The 21,248-nt window shown below is 41.9% G+C and overlaps 1 protein-coding gene across 2 annotated transcripts; it reads left to right on the forward strand.

Annotated features, from left to right (window-relative positions):
* The first annotated feature begins 11,341 nt into the window (after window positions 1-11,341).
* LOC117761728 (SAM pointed domain-containing Ets transcription factor) lies at window positions 11,342-20,509 on the forward strand. Of its 2 annotated transcripts, none has more exons than XM_034585903.1 (6): window positions 11,342-11,819; window positions 17,915-18,361; window positions 19,039-19,236; window positions 19,380-19,427; window positions 19,585-19,719; window positions 20,297-20,509. In XM_034585903.1, exons 2-6 carry the CDS (start codon window positions 17,917-17,919, stop codon window positions 20,473-20,475), a joined length of 1,005 nt encoding a protein of 334 aa, XP_034441794.1. In that variant the 5' UTR covers window positions 11,342-11,819; window positions 17,915-17,916; the 3' UTR covers window positions 20,476-20,509. The 2 variants fall into 2 exon arrangements, with proteins under 2 accessions (XP_034441794.1, XP_034441796.1); XM_034585905.1 differs by lacking the exon at window positions 11,342-11,819 and adding an exon at window positions 17,021-17,600.
* The last annotated feature ends 739 nt before the right edge of the window (window positions 20,510-21,248 follow it).

Raw genomic sequence — 21,248 nt, forward strand, 5'->3', positions numbered from 1 at the left:
ATTATAACTGCAGCTTCTTGACCTGAGGAGTTGAGCCTCCATGCGTTTCTCTGAGTATTAGGCCTGTGCCCTCCTCACTACATACTGGAGATTGGTTATCTGAGTGTGCCATCTTTTATAGGCACCAGTTTGTTTTCATGTGTAAACACGCGTGCACAAAAACTGGTGCATTCAAAATGATGGTCATTCACATTTGGCCTCAGCTGACGAGGAACTTTAACTCAGAGACACCAGCAGCTTTGATATCGACTCCCTGGAGGTTAAACACTTGGGGTTTTTCCACCAGTCAGTCAGAACTGAAGAAGCCCGAGAGCTCAAAGGTCTTTAACCATCTACAACCAGGTCCAGTTGCCCTTCGATTCAACTTTTCACGGGTGACCAACATTTACTTGACATGCTGAGAACATTGAGAAGAAAAGGTGACAAGCTGTAGTTGGACTGTAGTAAGACAATTTTAATATGAAAATTAAGGGTTTGCATCAGCATTATAAGCACTGATGTTTTCTTATTGCTATTTGCACAAAGCTCTCCACCACTAATGCTAATGAGGGAGAAAGTGGGTTTTTTTTGGCTTATTGTTGGGACCTTTCCGGAAAGTTTGATTCGTGAGTTCAAACATAATTCTTCATTATTTCCTATCCATTGGCTTCTTTATTTAGGTTTGACTGTCCCACCAGAATTTTTACTTCAGCTTTGCTGTATGTTGCTTATGTTAGACAATTAATCTCATCATGTATTTTGGCTTGAAAATAAAATGGAAAAAGTTGTTGATAGACTTAATAACATTTTTATTTCCTGAAGGGATCTTTCATTCAAACGGAATGACTTGTACATTTTTTTTATGCATTTAAAGTTATCAAATTTTCTCCCAGTTGTAATTATGAACATCTAATTGTAATTCTCTATATTGAGAGTTCATTGCCTTTATGATCGTATACACGTGTTTGTATAATTCACCAGCATTCTGTGTTGCATCTGTCTGTGACTGTGTTGAGTTGGCGGAGAGTCCTCCTCCCAAACAGTATACACTGTTCTGGATTGCTTCGTTGAGTCATGTCACTTTTTTTTTTTTTGTGTACGTGTGTGTGTGTGGGGGCTTTCCTCTCGTGATCTTGCTTGTGTGCATTTCTGTGTGCGTGTGGGTGTGAAAGAGAGAGTGACGGATGGTGAGGAAATTTGAATATTGCTGGATTCATTCTCTAGTTTTAGTTAGTGACGATGTATGGACTTGAGAAGGGTGGCATGGTGAGTGGATAAGATGAAAAGTTTACATAGTCCTGAAATAGCACATTTTATCTGAAGAGAAAATGTCAAAATAAAGCTTTTTTTCCCCCCCTGTATCTATAATTAAGCATTTGTATGATTAAATTAACACTGAAACAATGACCAAGTTGTGTTTTCTGTAATACGAGCTGTGTTTACACCAGACTCTTCAAACATCATCGAATTGAAAAGCTTCAGTTTCAATAAAACCTGTGCAACCAGTTCTTTGGCCCTCTGCCCATCTGCAGGTATGAAAAGTAACAGATTGTACCACTTTAAGACACTTGGAAATCAGAATTAAAATGCAGCGTTAGGCCAAGGTACAGTAACAAAGCTGTAGGGACGACAAAGGGGGCAATGCTGTTAGTCCACCAAGTTTTAATTTGTTCTGTCGGTTATCTAATGTCTACACATGGATATTCACAGCACAGATGATGAATCCCTGACATAGGTGATACCCTGAATTTACCTTGAGTATCACAATAATGTTCACGTTTGTGAACTTTCGTTCGTCCCTGGAAAGACAAATGGATTTCCCTGAATTCTAAACCATAACGACAAGTCAAGGCTAAAGATCTTAACAGCACATTTGCATTTGTTGCTCGTCTCCATTACAACCCATGTGACGACCTGAACTGTCAGTTTTCTCTGAGTCTGAGATATCGTGGATACCATCTAAACAAGCAGTGTCAGGTATAGTGCTGGTGGGAACCCAGTGGGTGTAGAACCATTTCCACACAGTGAAAGTATTACAACTGCAAGACCAAACAAATAACCAAGACCAAACAAATAACGCTTAACGCCAGTTTTCCAAGGAAAAGACGTAATTTCCTTGCCAGCTCAATGCTGTAAATCACTGAGAAGCACTGATCCATGTCCTCTACTAAAATGTGAAATAAATAAGTAATTCTCAAAATATACCATTTTAAACTGAATTGAAATGAAGTTTTTTTTATACTTTTACCATTTTAAATTCAGGTAACTCTCATGAGGAAAAAACCTGCACGTGTGTGCGTGTGCTCGATGCCCATGTGCATGCAGGTGGGACGCACTGAGGAAATTATTGGAATGGGCCTTGTGCAGACATCGTGTGACAGGGTAACAGAACAAATATTGACTCAGTGTGGATTCTGCAGAGCTCCTATCACATCAGTGATCACTTAGAAATTGAGTAGGTTTGTTTTAACTACGCATCATCTCTGCCAAAGTCCAACAGACATTTGTAGTTCGACTGTAAAAGTGAAGGAATGAAAAAGAAAGGTGTCACAGACGGGACTGTGTGGAAAAGTACGATCGACATTGATGAGGAGAAGCATTGTAGTGCTTTTATAACTGCTTTACTTCAATGACTTAAATGTCTGGAGAACATTAATGCATGTCTGGGCAAAGAAGTCACATGCTACAGGTTTTTCATCCATTTGATTTCTCTTTAAGAACTGGTTGCAGTGAGACTGGAGGGAAAAGGCTCGAGGCAAACTGGAGTGTTTAATTTAAAAATCTCTTCCTCCGATGCTTATCTGACGATATTCAAATGAACCTCTCCATTCTGTTTTTCCCCCAGCAACGCAGACCGTGAACACCACTCGCCAAATAGATGCAGCACGACACAGAGGAGACGGTTTTATTGATCAAAATCACCACTCAAGTTCAAATATTCATTTCCTTATTCGGTATAATGCAAAAACGGTGCAGTGTGTCGGAGAGGTCATGAGGCACAGACAGGAAGCAGATGTGTGTTTTCATACACCATCTGGTTGATAGAGTTCCTGCTGCCTTGGAGCATTCGAATTGATTAGATTAAGGGAAATGCTGCAGGTGTCGTAAATGACAAGCAACACGAGGGAAGCGGGGATGTGTCACAAGATCATTTATGTTACATGGCAAACGCAACTGCATTATAAGCACATTCTTCCGATGAATCAACATAGGGACAAATTCAGACTCACTGTTCAGACACAATTAAACTCAATATTTGTTACTGCTCTTTCAAACTACTGTTTTTTGTTATTACAGATTTGTGAATTCCATTATGTATTTGTGAAGTCATGAATGTGTTTTGCCATTATACACTTATTGACTCTTTCATGTTCTTTTTTGTAGACAAACTATTTAATGCAACCTTTTTACTTTTTCTTTTATTCGTAAATCCTATTATTTCTCATTAAGCTATCAAATAATACATTTCTTTGTATTATTTATTGATCATTTTTATTGGACAATCTTTTATCACTTAAATAATAATTTTATTACCATTTCCAGGACACACCTGAAGAGGAGGGAGGGACGTCTGTGCTTCAGGGCAAAAAGTTGTATATTAAAGTCTGTCTCGGCAGGTGAATCAAACCCATGCAGGAGATTCTTCTTCTCCTCTGGAGTAAAATGCAGATAATTATCATGTTTCAAACCTTGAACTGAAACTGGCAGAACACAGCATTCACACCTGTCTGCCAAAGATTTCAGAACTGGTTTTGATATCATTTGAATCCAATCCAGAGTAAAGTCTGTTGCTGTGTGAAGCAACGTTTTCTGCCTGTTGGGACTTGAAATGGATAGGCCTCTCTATTTTAATGTTGAACATTTGATCTATTGTTATTATGAAGGTATTGAGTGGTTACATCTTCTAAAACAATTGAATATTTGAACTTGAGTGGTGATTTTGATCAATAAAACCGTCTCTTCTGTGTCGTGCTGCATCTATTTGGCGAGTGGTGTTCACGGTCTGCGTTGCTGGGGGAAAAACAGAATGGAGAGGTTCATTTGAATATCGTCAGATAAGCATCGGAGGAAGAGATTTTTAAATTAAACACTTCAGTTTGCCTCGAGCCTTTTCCCTCCAGTCTCACTGCAACCAGTTCTTAAAGAGAAATCAAATGGATGAAAAACCTGTAGCATGTGACTTCTTTGCCCAGACATGCATTAATGTTCTCCACACATTTAAGTCATTGAAGTAAAGCAGTTATAAAAGCACTACAATGCTTCTCCTCATCAATGTCGATCGTACTTTTCCACACTGTCCCGTCTGTGACACCTTTCTTTTTCATTCCTTCACTTTTACAGTCGAACTACAAATGTCTGTTGGACTTTGGCAGAGATGATGCGTAGTTAAAACAAACCTACTCAATTTCTAAGTGATCACTGATGTGATAGGAGCTCTGCAGAATCCACACTGAGTCAATATTTGTTCTGTTACCCTGTCACACGATGTCTGCACAAGGCCCATTCCAATAATTTCCTCAGTGCGTCCCACCTGCATGCACATGGGCATCGAGCACACACACACACACATGCAGGTTTTTTCCTCATGAGAGTTACCTGAATTTAAAATGGTAAAAATATCAAAAAACTTCATTTCAATTCAGTTTAAAATGGTATATTTTGAGAATTACTTATTTATTTCACATTTTAGTGGAGGAAAGGGATCAGTGCTTCTCAGTGATTTACAGCATTGAGCTGCCAAGGAAATTACGTCTTTTCCTTGGAAAACTGGCGTTAAGCGTTATTTGTTTGGTCTTGGTTATTTGTTTGGTCTTGCAGTTGTAATACTTTCACTGTGTGAAAATGGGTCCACACCCACTGGGTTCCCACCAGCACTATACCTGACACTGCTTGTTTGGATGGTATCCACGATATCTCAGACTCAGAGAAAACTGACAGTTCAGGTCGTCACATGGGTTGTAATGGAGATGAGCAACAAATGCAAATGTGCTGTTAAGATCTTTAGCCTTGACTTGTCGTTATGGTTTAGAATTCAGGGAAATCCATTTGTCTTTCCAGAGACGAAAGTTTGCAAACACACAAACGTGAACCTCATTGTGATACTCAAGGTAAAGTCTGGGTATCACCTATGTCAGGGATTCATTACATTACATTTCATTTAGCTGACGCTTTTATCCAAAGCGACTTACAATAAGTGCATTCAACCATGAGGGTACAAGCCCAGAACAACAAGAATCAAGAAAGTACAATTTCTTCAAGAAAGACAAACTACAAAGTGCTATAAGTAAGTGCCATTTAAGTGCTACTAAATTGTTAGTTCAAACTTTTATTCAAAGTATAGTGGGAAGAGGTGTGTTTTTAGTTTGCGGCAGAAGATGTATAGACTTTCTGCTGTCCTAATGTCATTGGGGAGCTCATTCCACCATTTAGGAGCCAGGACAGCAAACAGTTGTGATTTCGTTGAGTGTTTAGCTCGCAGTGAGGGCGCAACAAGCCGATTGGCAGATGCAGAGCGGAGTGGACGGGCTGGGGTGTAAGGTTTGACCATGTCCTGGATGTAGACTGGACCCGATCCGTTCGCAGCACGGTACGCAAGTACTAATGTTTTGAAACGTATGCGGGCAGCCACTGGTAACCAGTGAAGGGAGCGGAGTTGTGTGAGTGAATTTAGGTTAAAGACCAGTTGAGCTGCTGCATTCTGGATGAGCTGCAGAGGTTGGATGGCACTAGCAGGTAGACCTGCCAGGAGGGAGTTACAATAGTCTAAGCGTGAGATGACCACAGCCTGGAGCAGAACCTGCACCAGAGCCTGGACCAGAACCTGCGCCGCCTTCTGAGTGAGAAGGGCGCGCATTCTCCTGATGTTGTGCAGCATGTATCTACAGGAACGTGTTGTTGCAGTAATGTTGGCAGTAAGAGAGAGATGACTGTTGAGTGTCACATCCAGGTTCTTAGCAGTCTTGGTGGGAGCTAACACGGAGTTGTCAAAGGTAATAGTCAGGTCATGGGTGGGAAAGCCTTTCTCTGGAAGGAAAAGTAGTTCAGTCTTGTCAACGTTAATTCAGAGGTTCGTGCTGCTACCTGTGTTTCAGATTGGGGAAAAGAGAGGATTAGTTGGGTGTCATCAGCATAGCTATGGTAGGAAAAGCCATGTCAGTGAATAACAGAGCCGAGAGAGTTGGTGTAAAGCGAGAAGAGGAGGGGACCCAGGACGGAACCTTGAGGGACCCCAGTAGTGAGAGGACAAGGTTCCGACACAGATCCTCTCCAAGTTACCTGATAAGTGCGGTCATTGAGGTAGGATGAGAGCAGGGAGAGAGCAGAGCCTGAGACACCCAGGTCCTGAAGGGAGGAAGTAAGGATCTGGTGGTTCACTGTGTCAAATGCAGCAGAGAGATCTAGAAGGATAAGGACAGAGGAGAGAGAGGCTGCTCTAGCAGTGTAAAGTTGCTCAGAGACAGCAAGGAGGGCAGTCTCAGTTGAGTGGCCTGCCTTGAAACCAGACTGGTGAGGGTCAAGAAGGTTATTGTGGTGGAGATAGGAGGAGGGTTGATTAAAGATAGCTCGCTCGAGAGTTTTGGAGAGAAAGGGAAGAAGAGAGACAGGTCTGTAGTTGTTTACTTCAGACGGGTTGAGGGTGGGTTTCTTCAGGAGAGGATTTACTCTTGCCTCCTTCAGAGAGTTAGGGACAGCCAGTTGACAGGGAAGTGTTGATAAGATGAGTGAGAAAAGGAAGAAGGTCAGGAGCGATAGACAGGAGAATGTGAGATGGGATGGGGTCAAGGGGGCAGGTGGTCGGGCGGGCGGAGGTTACCAAGGTAAGAACTTGATTGGGAGACAGGGGGGTGAAAGAGGAAAGCAAAGGGGATGAAGAAGAAGTTGAAGGAAATGTAATTACAGAAGGTGCATTTGAAAATGAGGAGCGTATGTCATCTATCTTTTTTGTAAAGTAGTTGACAAAGTGGCTTGGTAGAAGGGTGGAAGGAGGAGGGGGACTGGGGGGGTCAAGGAGGTTGGAAAAGATGGAGAAGAGTTTTTTGGGGTTAGAAAATGAGGATTGAATTCTAGTTTGGTAAAAAGTGCTTTTGGCTGTGGAAAAAGAGGCAGAGAAAGAGGAGAGAAGAGACTGATAAGTGAGCAGGTCGTCAGGGTGTTTAGATTTCCGCCATTTCCTTTCTGATGCTCGCATAGTGGCTCTGTCGGCACGCACTGAGTCAGATGTGTGTGTGTGCGTGTTGGTGCCAGGTTAGAGAAAGTAGCTAGTTGCATGCAAAGAAAGACTGTGAAGTGCATAACATAACTAACATTAACTTTCAAATAAGTTATTACCAAAATATCACAGCAACACAAATCAAACTTATAAACATCACACGGAATCGAAAAAACAGTCTTTGCTTAGCCTAGTATATTTGTTAAGCCCAGTTGTGTTACCCGTCCATGAAAAGGGAAAAAAGGTTGATTGGTGCTGTTTGAAGTCCAGTGAAGTCGTCTTGCTGGTTTGTGGCTCCTGTGTTTGTGGTTCTGCTGTGCGATGCAGCTCTTGTGCTGAAGTTCTTAGGCAGGCTCTTGCGTCGCTGCCTTTTGGAAGGTTTCAGCAGTCTGCTCCAGTTAGGCCTGCTTGAAGGTTGGTAGAGCTTGGAAGTTGAGCAGAAAGAGAGGTGAACTGGAGAGCTTCACTTCTCCTCTCGGAGAGTTGAGTAGAAAGAGCCAGAGGAGAGGGGGAACTGGGCTTATATTGGCCTGGTGACCTTATGGGTCATGGGGCCCAGAGTGACCAATAGTGGTTGAAAGTTGAGTCCACGGTCGGTTTTCACACCTCGGTGTGAAGTTGAAGCACCCTGGGAGACTGAGTTCTGGAGGCTCTCCTTCGTCTCCAGAACAAAGAAACATGTGGTCAGGATTTGACTAAACATGTAGGCCGAACTGTAGTTCACAAACACTAGGTCCCAGCATGTGTAAGAGTGTGTCAGTCCGTCAAGTAGACGTTAGATAACTGACAGAACTAATTTAAACTTTGTGGACTAACAGCATTGCCCCCATTGTCGTCCCTACAGCTATGCTACTGTACCTTGGCCTAACGCTGCATTATAATTCTGATTTCCAGGTGTCTTAAAGTGGTTGACCCAGATCTGCGGGCTGTCGCACATCACTGCAGAATCCCGCATATATCCGCAGCGCTCACTGTTGCACAAGCAGGAAAAGGCCTTGGCACGCTGCCCGGATGTTGGAGTGGCTCTTCAGAAAAAGGATGTTATGAATCATGACCTAATAACTGAACTTGTGAGGAGAAACGTTACAGTTGGATGCACCACTGTTTTCACTCTGTTTCCACGATTAAGCAGTATAATGCAGCTCCACTGCTCACAATGCACTGGATTTAATTTACATATTTGCAGTTGGCATTTATTCGTGGAACGTGCCGACATGATGCCACGTGTGGTCGTAAAAAAGTGGGCTCACATTAAAATATTAAAATCTATATTGAAAGAAAGAACTGCTGCACATTTTGTGCCTGATCCCCATCTGATATTTCCATTTTAGAAAAAACAGCCTTGTATAGATAGTATTATTTCTACTTCTATTGTATTTAGTGTTTCTAGTTTATTTTTGTATTCACATTTTTATTTCTTACTACATCTTCCCCTTGCACTGCTACTTCCTTGTGCTGCCGTGTCATTTCTGAATTTTCTCTACAGAGGATCAACAAAGGTAGATCTGATCTTATCTTATGTTGTCTTGTCTTGTCTTGTCTTGTCTATTTTTATCTCATATATCATATCATCTTATGTCAGCCTGATTTTCGATTTGAACATCTTTCAAAAACAGTTCCAAATGTTGAGATAAAGCAATTTATCCTATTCTGACTCACATGTAACATCAGTAACTCAACTGAGGAAAGTGACTCCTGTTTATTGACTTTGCGCAAACAGCTCAGGTGGATCACTGACACCTGTGCACGGCGGTGACACCTGCACAATCAAGACTCGCCGACATCACACTGCGCCAATTGTGGCTCCGTATTTGACTTCCAGTTAGTTACCTTGAGCACATTGTCACACTGAGCCATGACAAATGCTGTTCTGGAGCCAAATAAAAGGTCAAACACTAGTTAAAGGAACTGCCATGCAAATTTTGTTGTTTGGCTGCATGTGGGTGAAAGCAAACACACATGCAGCTCCTACACACTGTAGGTAGCTGTAGGTAGCTGTAATTATTTGTTTTAGCAAGAGCAAGGCAGCATCCAGCTTTAATTACGAGACAGTTAAATGTCGTAAAATGTGAATGCACGCGACGCAAACGAATGCACCCACGAGTCCATACATAAATATAATTTATATGAAACACACGTGCATTAGTCACACACAAGTACAAACAGTTATGGCCAAATTGTCCAATGAAACAAGGTAGCCGTGGCTCACAGTTTGATTTGGCGTGTCTTTAAACACTGTGCTGCTGAGATGTCTTGGCGCAGTTTGTGCACGCCCTCTCTGCCGCTCACAATCAGTCCATTGAGAACTGTGGCCGACCAAATCTAACTCCTAGCTCCTTCATTGGAAAGAATAGAAAACATGACAAAAGGAAAAAGAGAAACTTGAAGCTTTACTAGGTGCTATCAGAAGAGCAGCCATTTAGAGATTTACAGGGTAAATTAAGAGCGCGATTAGAGGGGAAAGATTAGATATGCAGTGAGAACCTTTATTGTTGTGGGTGACCACTGTTTTGTTCATTTCCTTTCAAAGCCTTTTCACCAACACCTGTTATTTCCATGCTTTTCACAGAGCCTCATTGTTTAAACACTCTAACTACGCAGAGGGCAATTCGGAAGGAAACACTTTCTTAATTACGATTAACTTTGCAAACAGACTTTCACCACAGACTTTTTTTTTACAACTTTTGTGGTTAGGAGTCATTCACTCTAAATATATGGAAATATTTTCAGAGTGGAGCTGCGGTGGCAACGTTTCTCCGTCCGCATTAAGGTCAATATTTAATATTGTATTGTGCAAGCGATAGAGATCTCACTATGTGCTTGTTCGCTTTGTTGTTGGGTACGATATCACATAATGCAACTCAATTTCAAGTCTTATTCTAAATGTTAATGTAAAGTCACTTAATGAGACAAAAACCTTATCGACCCAAAACCTCATGAGGTGTGATGTAAATTTTATAATGTAACAAAAAGGCCTCGTGATAACACTGAATCAATAATAATGATGATAAAACTAAAAGAGGTCCTAAAAGTGTTCACTCAATCTGCTGATACAGACTGTGTGACAGGGTCAAAAGCTCTGGAACAAGTGTGGTAGTGGACCTGGAGGTTCATGGACATATTGTTAAAAAGTAAAAAGAAAAGTGTTTAATTGTATGTAAATTCAAACCACATTTGAAAGGAGGTTTTATAATTAGCTATTTAACGGCAATACGTACTATTTACTTTAGATGAGGCTTTGTAAATATTGTGCCGAGGACTCACAATGCACAATGTTACTAAACTATATTTAAACGTCATGTGAGGGAGGGTGGAGATTAAGTGAAAAGACATACATATACTTTAAATACTTTTCATAGCATTCATTAAAAAAATGTCAGTAATATCATCTAAAACAAAACATTCTGCATTATAAGACTGTTTAAGACACTTTAAGTCCATTTTGAAGATGATATAAAACCCCTTTTACTTGAGTATTTGAATACCTGTTACTTATAATGCAGTATGTTGCATTGTAGTATTGCTACTCTAAGACTTTCAATCTTAAAGCAATTCACATAAAAGCTGAAACATTATTTTAATTGTCTCTCTGGTCCACGTTGATCTTCAAAGACTTCGTCTCTTAAAGCATCAAATCCTCCTCTGTGAAAATATTTATTTCAGCCCAAGTAAATCTGAGGCTTCAGCGGTTTGGAGGTGAGTTAAAATCTTTTTAACATCGAACGTGCTCTTTTTGTTATTATTCATAATCAAAGTTAAGTAAAAGTCCTGAACTCAAAGTTTAAAAAAACATATAGAAGTGGTCACCCTGCACCACTGCACATTTTTAAGAGCTTATCAAATGCTTTCTTTGTATAAAATCTGACTATGAAATAGAAACTCCTGATTATAGCTGTGAAATAAATATGTTCACCTGAAATCATTCGGCTGCAAAGCAAGAAAAGCTTTTATTTTTTACCACGTGATACAATTCTTTGGTGTAATCACTTTGAATTGTCTGTCACCTCAGCACTGAAGTCAGCTAGTTTAAGGGACATCTGAGCCAATACTTCAGACACACACACACACACACACACACACACACAAACACACAAACACACATTGCATTCATTCATTAGTTTCCTGATACTCTATCCCCAGAAGGAAGACAAGTCCCCATAATGTGACTGTGCAAACAGATTTAGGTCCTACACACACACACACCCACACACAGTTGATGTGTGGGTGAGTAAACACAACTGGCCTATAAATATAAATTGCAGTCAATGTAGCTGGGATTCCTTTGCACTCTCTCGCCCAGTCAATTTCTCTGGCTCCCTCTCACTTTGTACACACCCCCAGCAGGTGCTATCTCTGGAAGTTAAAAGTTTGCAGTTGTGCTTTAGGCTGTGACTTTCAGGTTAATTGTTAAAAAGCCTGGGAGAGTCGTCTGGGCTGGGGGCTCTGTGACTGTCCTCAGAAGGGGAAGCAGATTTGAGGGGTGCCCTCCGCTCCTCCTGCTGCACCTCCGTCTTCGGGTAGCGCCCGGGACAAAGGCTCATCGCTCATCCTGAGCAGAACCAGAGCTGAACCACGTCCACCATCAACCAGTCAAGTCTTTGCCTCTGGTCATCAGAGCATCTTCGCCACGGTAAGAAGACGCATTCCTCACACAGAGTCTTGAATTTTTTATTTATTTTAATTAAAATGTTATCTCAGGGAGGAAATTTTAGTTTTGTGTGACACTGGGTGTGGTTTGCAATTAACTAAATCAAATGTTCTATTTTTCTATGTTCATAATATCAACATTATCTCATCTGTCAGAGAAAATAAAAAGCATCTTCTTTGTGCACAATTAACTATTTCTCCATATATTTTCTGTGCAATATTAACTATATTACACACACACAACTCACACACATTTAAATAACATAAACGATCAGATTTTAGTTTTTTGGTTAGAGGTCGGGTTAGGTTAGAAACTTTACTGTTCACAGTGTGAAGAAGAGACATCATCAAATAATCATGATCAAATATTGTATAATAAGTTTGAAGCGGTTATACATGTTTTTCTGCGTGGTTACAATAGACAATAAATCTTGATTTAATCTCATCAGGTGACGACCATGATTTGAAAACAAAAGCATATCTGGGAAAGTGAAGTTGTTTTATTGACAGATAATCATTCAGGGAGAGTTGAATAAAAACTGTCGTATCTTATTAATGCATCATTTTGTTTTGTTTTCCCTGTTTGTTTGAACATTAATCTTGTTTCTAGTGCACATACGATTACATATTAGCTTTCACTTAGCAAGATAAAACAGAATGTGGTGAGATAAAAAGCGCCTCAGAGGTTGTTGATGGTTTCGTGATAAAAACCACAATGATAGGGCGAAATAACCAAAATAGTTTTGTTACGAATATCCAGGTTCAGACAGGATATTTATTCATGATTTTCATTAAGGTTGGAAATTAAATACGGCAGCTACAACCAGGCATATAATTAAAACTTATTAACTGCTCTGTTATAACAAAAGGTGTGGATGCAATTTGTCAGTCGGAGCTATCCTGTAAAGTTAACCTACTCCTCGACATTATTTTACAAAGCCGGTTTGGGGGAGGATAATATTATATTTTACAAGCAGCTCTGACGTTCTAAGGGACGGCAGGGAAAATATTTTTGGCATGGAGGAAGAATAAATGAAATGTTTTATGCTACTTTAAAACAAAAGCCAAACCGTCCCAGAGTGATTCATATTTTCTCATCTCCCCTTTAGAGCCTTCACATGTAGCTGCCTCTACGACTTATTTCCCAATGCAGAGATATAAATCCAGCTTTAGTCTGTCGCCATGTTTCCACTGAGAGTCTACATTTTTAATGAGCTATGATCAAATTAGCAAAAGGGAATAAAAATGAAGTCTCCATCCTAAGATTTCTATATCACTGTTAAACAAATCTTAGTCTTGTTTTCCGTTTTCCGATTATCAGTAGTTTAAATCCAGCAGCATCAGCACTTTGCCTTAGGCTCCAATAAAAGTTGCACGAAATCTATCATCTGCGTCATTCAAGATAAATATATGACACCACTGTCAAAATTTTATTGGACCAACAGCAGAATCCATTCCATTTTCATTTAGCTGATGCTTTTATCCAAAGTCACTTACAATAAGTGTATTCACCCATGAGGGTACAAACCCAGAACAACAAGAATCAAGAAAGTAAAATTTTCTTCAAGAAAGTGCTACTTTTTTTATTTTTATTAAAGGTATAGTAGGAAGAGATGTGTTTTTAGTTTGTGGCGGAAGATGTATAGACTTTCTGCTGTCCTGATCCAACATTTAGGAGCCAGGACAGCAAACAGTCGTGATTTTCGTGAGTGTTTAGCTCGAAGTGAGGCAGCAACAAGCCGATTGGCAGATGCAGAGCGGAGTGGACAGGCTGGGGTGTAAGGTTTGACCATGTCCTGGTCGTAGACTGAACCCGATCTGTTCGCACCACGGTACGCAAGTTTTGAAACGGATGCAGGCAGCCACTGGTAACCAGTGAAGGGAGCGGAGGAGCGGAGTAGTGTGAGTGAATTTAAGTTAAAGACCAGTCGAGCTGCTGCATTCTGGATGAGCTGCAGAGGTCGGATGACACTAGCAGGTAGACCTGCCAGGAGGGAGTTACAATAGTCTAGGCGTGAGGTGACCAGGGCCTGGACCAGAACCTGCGCTGCCTTCTGAGTGAGAAGGGGACGTATTCTCCTGATGTTGTGCAGCATGAATCTACATGAGCAGGTTGTTGCAGTAATGTTGGCCGTAAGGGAGAGATGACTGTGGAGTGTCACACTCAGTCAGGTCGTGGGTGGGAGAGCCTTTCCATGGAAGGAAAAGTAGTTCAGTCTTATCAAGGTTGATTTTCAGGTGGTGTGCAGACATCCACTGAGAGATGTCAGTCAGACAGGCAGAGATTCGTGCTGCCACCTGTGTTTCGGAATCCTGTGTAATGGTTCAGTGTTTCCTTGGTTACTGGCCTGAAGCCAGTGCACCTGACTACCAGCCCGACATCCCCCATTGGCAGTTAGTGTAACCTGCCAGGGGAAGAAAAACAAGCAATTAAAATTAAATAATAAACATACAGAATATAAATTAAGTTTGATTGATTGCGTTTAGGTGCTTCCGTGTAAAAAACAGTTTATTATTTATTTGATTGTTTTCTTCTTTTCTTTTCTTTTCTCTTCTTTTTTTTTTTTTTTTTCATTTTATGTTTGTGAAGCAACTTGTAATTCTGGTTGTGAAAGGCGCTATAGAAATAAAGTGTCATTATTATTATTATTATTATTATTATTATTATTAGCAACAGTCTGTCAAGTATAGATCATGTAAATAGCAATAAAAGAGAACACAGAATCAACTTTGATTTAAAATTCATAAAATTAACAATAACAACAACCTTAAAAAGTGAACACCTGCACTCGTCTGTGTCGTCATAAAATAAGATCTTTCTCCAACCTGCAGGTTTTTCTGATCGTGACATTGAGCAATAAGCAGCTTGACACAACCACGAAACTCCGTTTATCTTTGGAAGTGTGACTTCTTAAGTTGCTCCAAGTTTCCCATGAGAAACAAAGGAGACCAAAAATCTCCCTTTATTGTTCACATAGTCACGCCTGGCTGTACACACTCCTTTAGCTCCACATGCAAACAAAACAAGACCTTTTTTCTTCTGACGAGCTGAGAACTCAAACTTAGTCTGGTCACTTTTGGAAAGATGAACTCAAATCTGCTGCTGGTGAGATGTTTTCTGGTCTTTTAAATCCTCCAGGTTAGAGAGAACACGTTTGGGTGTTTTACTCGTTAACTTTAATCTAAACACTCGGCCGACTTCTGTCACAAAACTGTTTCAGCAAAAATGATGAATGAGTTGGGGGGTTCATTTTAAGCTAAATTGGTAGAATTGTACGACAACTTGTCTTGAAGTGAAGATTTCGAGCTCTTTAACTCTGTTATCCGGATTTTTCCTGTGAACAAAATTTAAAAATTCATGAATAGCTCATGATCAAAGTTTTTAAAAATCTCCTTTACTGTTGGTTCTTCTTCTTTTTCGATCACTGACTACTCCGGCATACTTCAACCGATTTCAAACGTTCAAACATCAAAAGCTCAAAAACCTTTGGCTTTTTTTAGAAGTCGGATTTCGTTTTGCAGGAATTTCTGCTGGAAAACATAAAATGATGTAGTAACAATGGATTGAAAGAAGAAATCCAAGGCGATAACAGGAACCTCACCATCCTCATGTTAAATGAGACCAAGCATGTAGAAGAAATGTGGTTCCCAGCGTGGAGGCCTGAAGTCCTGAGTCCCTTCCCTCTCGGTGTCAAAGGCTGACTTTGCTGAGTAAATGGAGCAAGCTCTAATGCTCCTGAAATGAATATCAGCGTCTTGACCAAACTCATTTAGAGATCAGTCAGGATCTTAATCCTTCTCCTCGGGGGTGTGTGTTTGTGTCTTTTTCTTGTGCCCCCTCTTCCTTTTGGAAGAAGGTAATATGGCTAAATTTGCTTTGCTAATGGGCTTAGCGCAAGCTGTTACAGAGCAGAGTTAACACCCAGCGGCCTGGCTGGCATACCAGTGGCTTTTAATCTGACTTCTGATGGAGTGAGAGGGAGAGTGGCTGATAGTTTAAGAGACATTCAGGGATAAAAAGAAGACAGGGGGTGGAGGACTAAAGAGAAGACCTAGAAGGAGGGAGGGAAGATAACTTCATTTATCTTTGGCGAAGTCTGGAAAGTATATAAACTTTTCTCATCAGTTGTTAACAGCTTATAAAAAGTTGAAGAACAAGAAGAAAGACCTTACGTAGTGCCGTTCTGGTGTTGTGCTTCACAAAGAGGAAAAATCAAAGTCACATCAAAGACAACAAGCAAAATAACACAACAGCATTCAAAACAAATGACGGTCAATGATACAGAGAGAGAGAGAGACGCGACAATAAACAAGAACAAAGAAGAAAGTTCTTCTTTAACCTTAGAGTAATGAAACGCCAAAGAATAGTAGAGTGGAACATAGAATGTGTAGAAATGGCGGTGATGCACGTTGACGTTGGTTGCCACGCACCAAGAAACCTAACAGAAGAAGAAGAAGAAGAATGCAAAATATAGCGGTGGTGCACCTTGACATTGGTTTGCCAACCGAGCGGAGAAGAAGAGGCAGGAAGGGAAAGAAGAAAGAAGCAGGGAAAAAGAAAACTCAATTGTTTGATCCTAGCCTTTATTGAACCAGGGTCGTCCCATTGAGATTAAAAAATCTCTTTTACAAGGACGACCTGGTCGCAGTTTGAGCAATAACAGTAATTAACAGACAAACACACGGATCAAACCCGGACTTTTACCAGAACTTTAAACTCATTCAGCGCCCATAGAAGGAAGATTATCACTCCCATAGCTCCAGTTTAAAAGAGAAGATAATCTAATTAATGTGACCTAAAGGAAAAAGAAATGTGAAATGTGTAACCCTAACCCCAACCCCACAACACAACAAAATACAACCTAAACACTTTTTTATCATGTCACCTTTTGGATATGGAATAAGCCGTTTGTCTCTTTTTGTCAATCTGCAGGCACTTTTTCCTCCTATAATAAAAGTTCACTGTCACTTAATTGAATTTTAAACTCTGGGCCTACTTTAACATTTGTCACCTTTTTTACGAGACTCTTAATTTCTTTGCGTCTTGACAAATAAAGCTGTGACTCTCCTTGAACATGTGCACGGTGGGAGCACACTTCCTTTCCGGTGGCCTCCTCTACAACCACTGATAACCTGGTGTGTGTGACAGCCCTGCGCCTTCCCATATGCCAGCTGTGCCATATGCGAATTCACCCTGCGATTACAACAGCTGACGTCCATAAAACGCACACTTATGATGGCAATTTCCTGCGAGGAAAAAAAAGCTGCCGCACCTTTGAGTTTAGTCTTCACCAAACAAAACCCTTTTTGTTGCACGCGTGGTTTTGGGCGCCCGCTCCCTCTCCTCTCCACATCATCTGACCTCCGTTTGATTAAAATCTCCAGCTGACAGTGGAGACGGAGGGCTGCAGAGACGGCACCTTGAAAGCCGGAGCGGCTTCTGGTCTCAATGCGAGTCACCTGCCCCCGAGACGTCGGCCATTCTGGGCCACTGACCCACAAATAAGAGACTCAGCCAAATCCAGTTGGCCCCATGCCTGTCAGCCCTGTGTGTGTTTTCACTCTCCTGAGGGTCGTTCTCCTGGTGTCTCCATTGGACTCGGGGTCTTTACAGAGCGACGACCATCAGCGCCTCACTTCTGCTCAGAGCACATTACCAGAAGGAAGTCTTGCTTGCAGCTGCTCTCATGGAGATTCTTACGAAGCTTAAACAAATGCTGGTTTAGCAGCTAAATAACCGTTAAGACAGGGAGTGTTGGGGAAGGTATTTGTCTTTTTGTCTTAAATCCGCCGCTTGCAAATTTGCAACTGCTTGAATGCTGCAAACCTTTGTCAGGATTATCAGGATCATTATAGCCAGGATTATCCTTGATGAGATCATCAAAACATCTTAATACATCTTTAAAAGTGCCTCTATTACAGGCAGATTTGTCGTTTTTTTTCTAATCGCAAACTTTAGAATAATTTGACTCTTTTTTCTAACCAACATTTTGCAGCGCTGAGAGGAAACCTGTGCAGGTAACGGGTTAGAAAAGGTTTAATGTGGATTCTTCTGTTTCTTTTATCTTCATTTACCAGCCATGTCAAACTCAGTGGGAAGTTTACCAGATGGGACAGTGTACGGGCCCCGGATTGGGATGACGGAGGACTCCCTCGCCATTCTGGAGAGAAACAGGGGCTCCGGGGACCCCTGGGACCTGGGGGAGACCAAACCGAACGTGGAGGCCCTGGAGCGTGGCCTGCAGGGCCTCTATCCCTCGTGCTTCGACATGCTTCTCACCGAAGATGCAACGTGGCTGGTGAAGGTTTCAGAGGCCTCCCCGATGGCGCCCGCACCACTGACCCATCTGGAGCCACAGGAGGAACCGGAGCAGTGCCCCGTCATCGACAGCCAGGAACAGGGCCTCTCTCCCGGGCTGGAGGGCCAGGAGGAGGAGCGGTCTCTGGAGCAGGTGCAGAGCATGGTGGTGGGAGAAGTGCTGAAGGACATCGAAACGGCCTGCAAGCTGCTCAACATCACCCCAGGTACGTCAGGAGGCGCCTTCCACCACACCTGCTCCTGTTGCCTGTAATCCTCGAGCGGGGCGTTACAGTACAAACACACATAACTGACAAAAGACACAGATCTGTAAAGCAAACAAGACATTTTTCATCCCAAAATTTTGTCAGTTATTTGCAGGTTAAAGAATATTTATTCAGAGATGCTTAAGCCACTGGTTCGCACTCCCAAAATCAACACGCGGTTGTGTGGAGCGTCCAGGAAAGGCGACAGATCTGTTGAATCATATCCTCGCTGACGCAGAGCCGTGTTTGTCTGCTCCAGGATCTGTGTAATCCTGACCTTTCGCTGGAGCTTTCTTGGGCTGTGACAGCGATGGTTCTTTTCCTGCCAGTCGACGTGTACACAGTGTTTAGGGCGAGGTCGCTCATGCAAAGCAAACAAGACGAAGCATTATGTATTGTAAGAGTTCTTGCTGTCATAAACCAAATGTGATCCCCAGTCATCTGCTCTGCTGATTAGAAACGAGGCGCCATAAAAACACCTTGTGTTTACAGTAGATTTATTACACGCCAAAGTACCTGAACATAACACACAAACTGGGAATTTGACCCGAATGTGATGATAATCTCAAAGCCCGGTCATTTACTGTCGTGGCAGCTGGTGGTTTTCTCGCCATACTCACGTCCCTTTGTTTTCTCAGACCCCATAGAGTGGAACACGGGGAACGTGCAGAAGTGGCTGCTGTGGACCGAACATCTGTACAGGCTGCCCCACGCGGGGAAGTCCTTCCAGGAGCTGACGGGGAAGGACCTCTGTGCCATGAGCGAGGAGGAGTTTCGCCAGCGTTCGCCGCAGTGTGGGGACATGCTGCACGCACACCTGGACATATGGAAGTCAGGTAGTGGGTGTGATATTTATCTTGTCGTGGATTGCTGTGGATTGTGTGTGTATTAGTTTGTGTATTTGGGTGGCTGTATAGGAGGTATAAGCATCATTTAATCCTAATTTCTCAAAGTAATCATCTTTCTCTTTTATTTATAGCCGCCTGGATGAAAGAGAGATGTTCAGCTGGAGAAACCAAAACTACAGGTATGTTAGTTTCTCTTCTGCAATAAAACAGAGGTGCAGAGACATTTTGCACATATGCACAGTAGCACAAATCACACACTTGTCCCCCAGAGGATGTATCTTTTCTCTGTGGGTCACAGCACAATGAGCCTCACCACCACCTGCTGTTTTGTTGCAGGCGTCGAGGAGCTTTGGTCTGAGGCAGATTCGTCCTGTTCCGGTCAGCCCATTCATCTGTGGCAGTTCCTCAGGGAGCTGCTGCTCAAACCTCACAGCTACGGACGCTGCATCCGCTGGCTCAATAAAGAAAAAGGTTCCCTCATGTTTTTTTTGTTACACGCATATAAGACTTAGTGCTTCAGCTCACACTTCAACTCCTGAAGTGACTCAATTTTAACTTGAACTGCTTTTCACCGATTTCTCCAGTCCAGCAACTTCCAATGTGTTAATGATGCACAAATAAATACTAAATACTAAATACAACATACAGCTTATTACATACAATATCAAAAGAGCACAGCTTATAACTGTCAAATTAATAAACAATAAATAGTGTTAAAATAATTGATCAGCTATTAATGAGTTTGATGGATTTAGGCACAAAAATTGATTCTGGCACATCGGTACAGTGAATTGAAATGAAGAATTCGGTTTCATAGCATATTTCTAGTTTGATAGACAATAAAATCAAAACTAAATAAGTCTCCAAAAGCATTTTGTTAACAAAAGCGCCTTCTCGGCCTTTATGGTGTCAAACCACAATGAGACTGCTGGTTTATACAAAAGAAGAGAAATAAAAGAAATGCAAGTTATGAGTAAATATAAAATCTTTTATGTGTTTTCTGGCTTGTCGCCGTCACGAATAACGAATCTCTTGCGGTTCCCACCAGGTATTTTTAAGATCGAAGACTCGGCTCACGTCGCGCGGCTGTGGGGACTCAGGAAGAATCGACCGGCCATGAACTATGACAAGCTGAGCCGCTCCATACGTCAGTACTACAAGAAGGGCATCATCCGCAAGCCCGACGTGTCCCAGAGACTGGTGTACCAGTTTGTTCACCAGGTGTGAGGCCGCAGCAGAGTGGCAGCGGACGGCAACCTACGAAAATCCAAAGGACACCATGTCCCGTCATGCACTTGAACACTTGAGGTGACAGGGAACACGAGCACTGACCAAACCCCAACGGTTCACACTTCCACTTGCAGCGCTGGAAAACTGCTGCTGCTTATCTGTGCATGGGGCCGAGAGCAGGAGGCGAGACGAGGTGGATGCTGAGGCTTTTTCTCTTTTTTTCTCTTCCTGCTGCAGAATGAAACACCCGCTGATTAAAAAACCAGAGACAAACTTTAATGCACTGCTTTTTCATTTGCATGATCTGCCTGTTGATTCAATGTGATTCTCAGTTATCCTTCACTCAGCAAACAGTCAGAATTGATGGCTCCTGCGTACCGGCTTCAGGAAAAAACGCCCCATCGCTCGTTTGCTTTGTGTTTTTTTCATTTGACTCATCTTGACCATGTTTGAATTGGAGCCAGTTTCTCTGCCACAGTTGAACGTGTGGTTGGGATTGTTTTACTTTTATTCTGGGCGTGGTCCCGGTTGTTAAACAGTCAGCTCCCGTAACTCATCAACCACAGAACAGTCACACTTTCTGTTTCCTTATCTGATCTGAAGTGTGACATCTTTTGGAGGATGCTTAAAATAACTGTCATGACTGTTTTCATAATGCCACTTCACTTCCTTCTTCTTTTTCTGAGCCGTAACTTGCTGGAGAGGGATCTATTCCCTGAAAACTGTTTTACCGATGAGCCGTTATATCGTATGGTTTATTCTGCTGTGTA

Source organism: Hippoglossus hippoglossus, chromosome 5 (genome assembly GCF_009819705.1).
Source record: "Hippoglossus hippoglossus isolate fHipHip1 chromosome 5, fHipHip1.pri, whole genome shotgun sequence".
Taxonomy (NCBI): Eukaryota; Metazoa; Chordata; class Actinopteri; order Pleuronectiformes; family Pleuronectidae; genus Hippoglossus; species Hippoglossus hippoglossus.

Bases quoted from the DNA above. Each gene is read 5' to 3' on its own strand.
- LOC117761728 (XM_034585903.1), top strand. From the start codon at position 17,917: ATGTCAAACTCAGTGGGAAGTTTACCAGATGGGACAGTGTACGGGCCC. The intron at 18,362-19,038 runs GTACGTCAGGAG...TTGTTTTCTCAG, and splicing joins GCTGCTCAACATCACCCCAG to ACCCCATAGAGTGGAACACG. The intron at 19,237-19,379 runs GTAGTGGGTGTG...TTTTATTTATAG, and splicing joins CCTGGACATATGGAAGTCAG to CCGCCTGGATGAAAGAGAGA.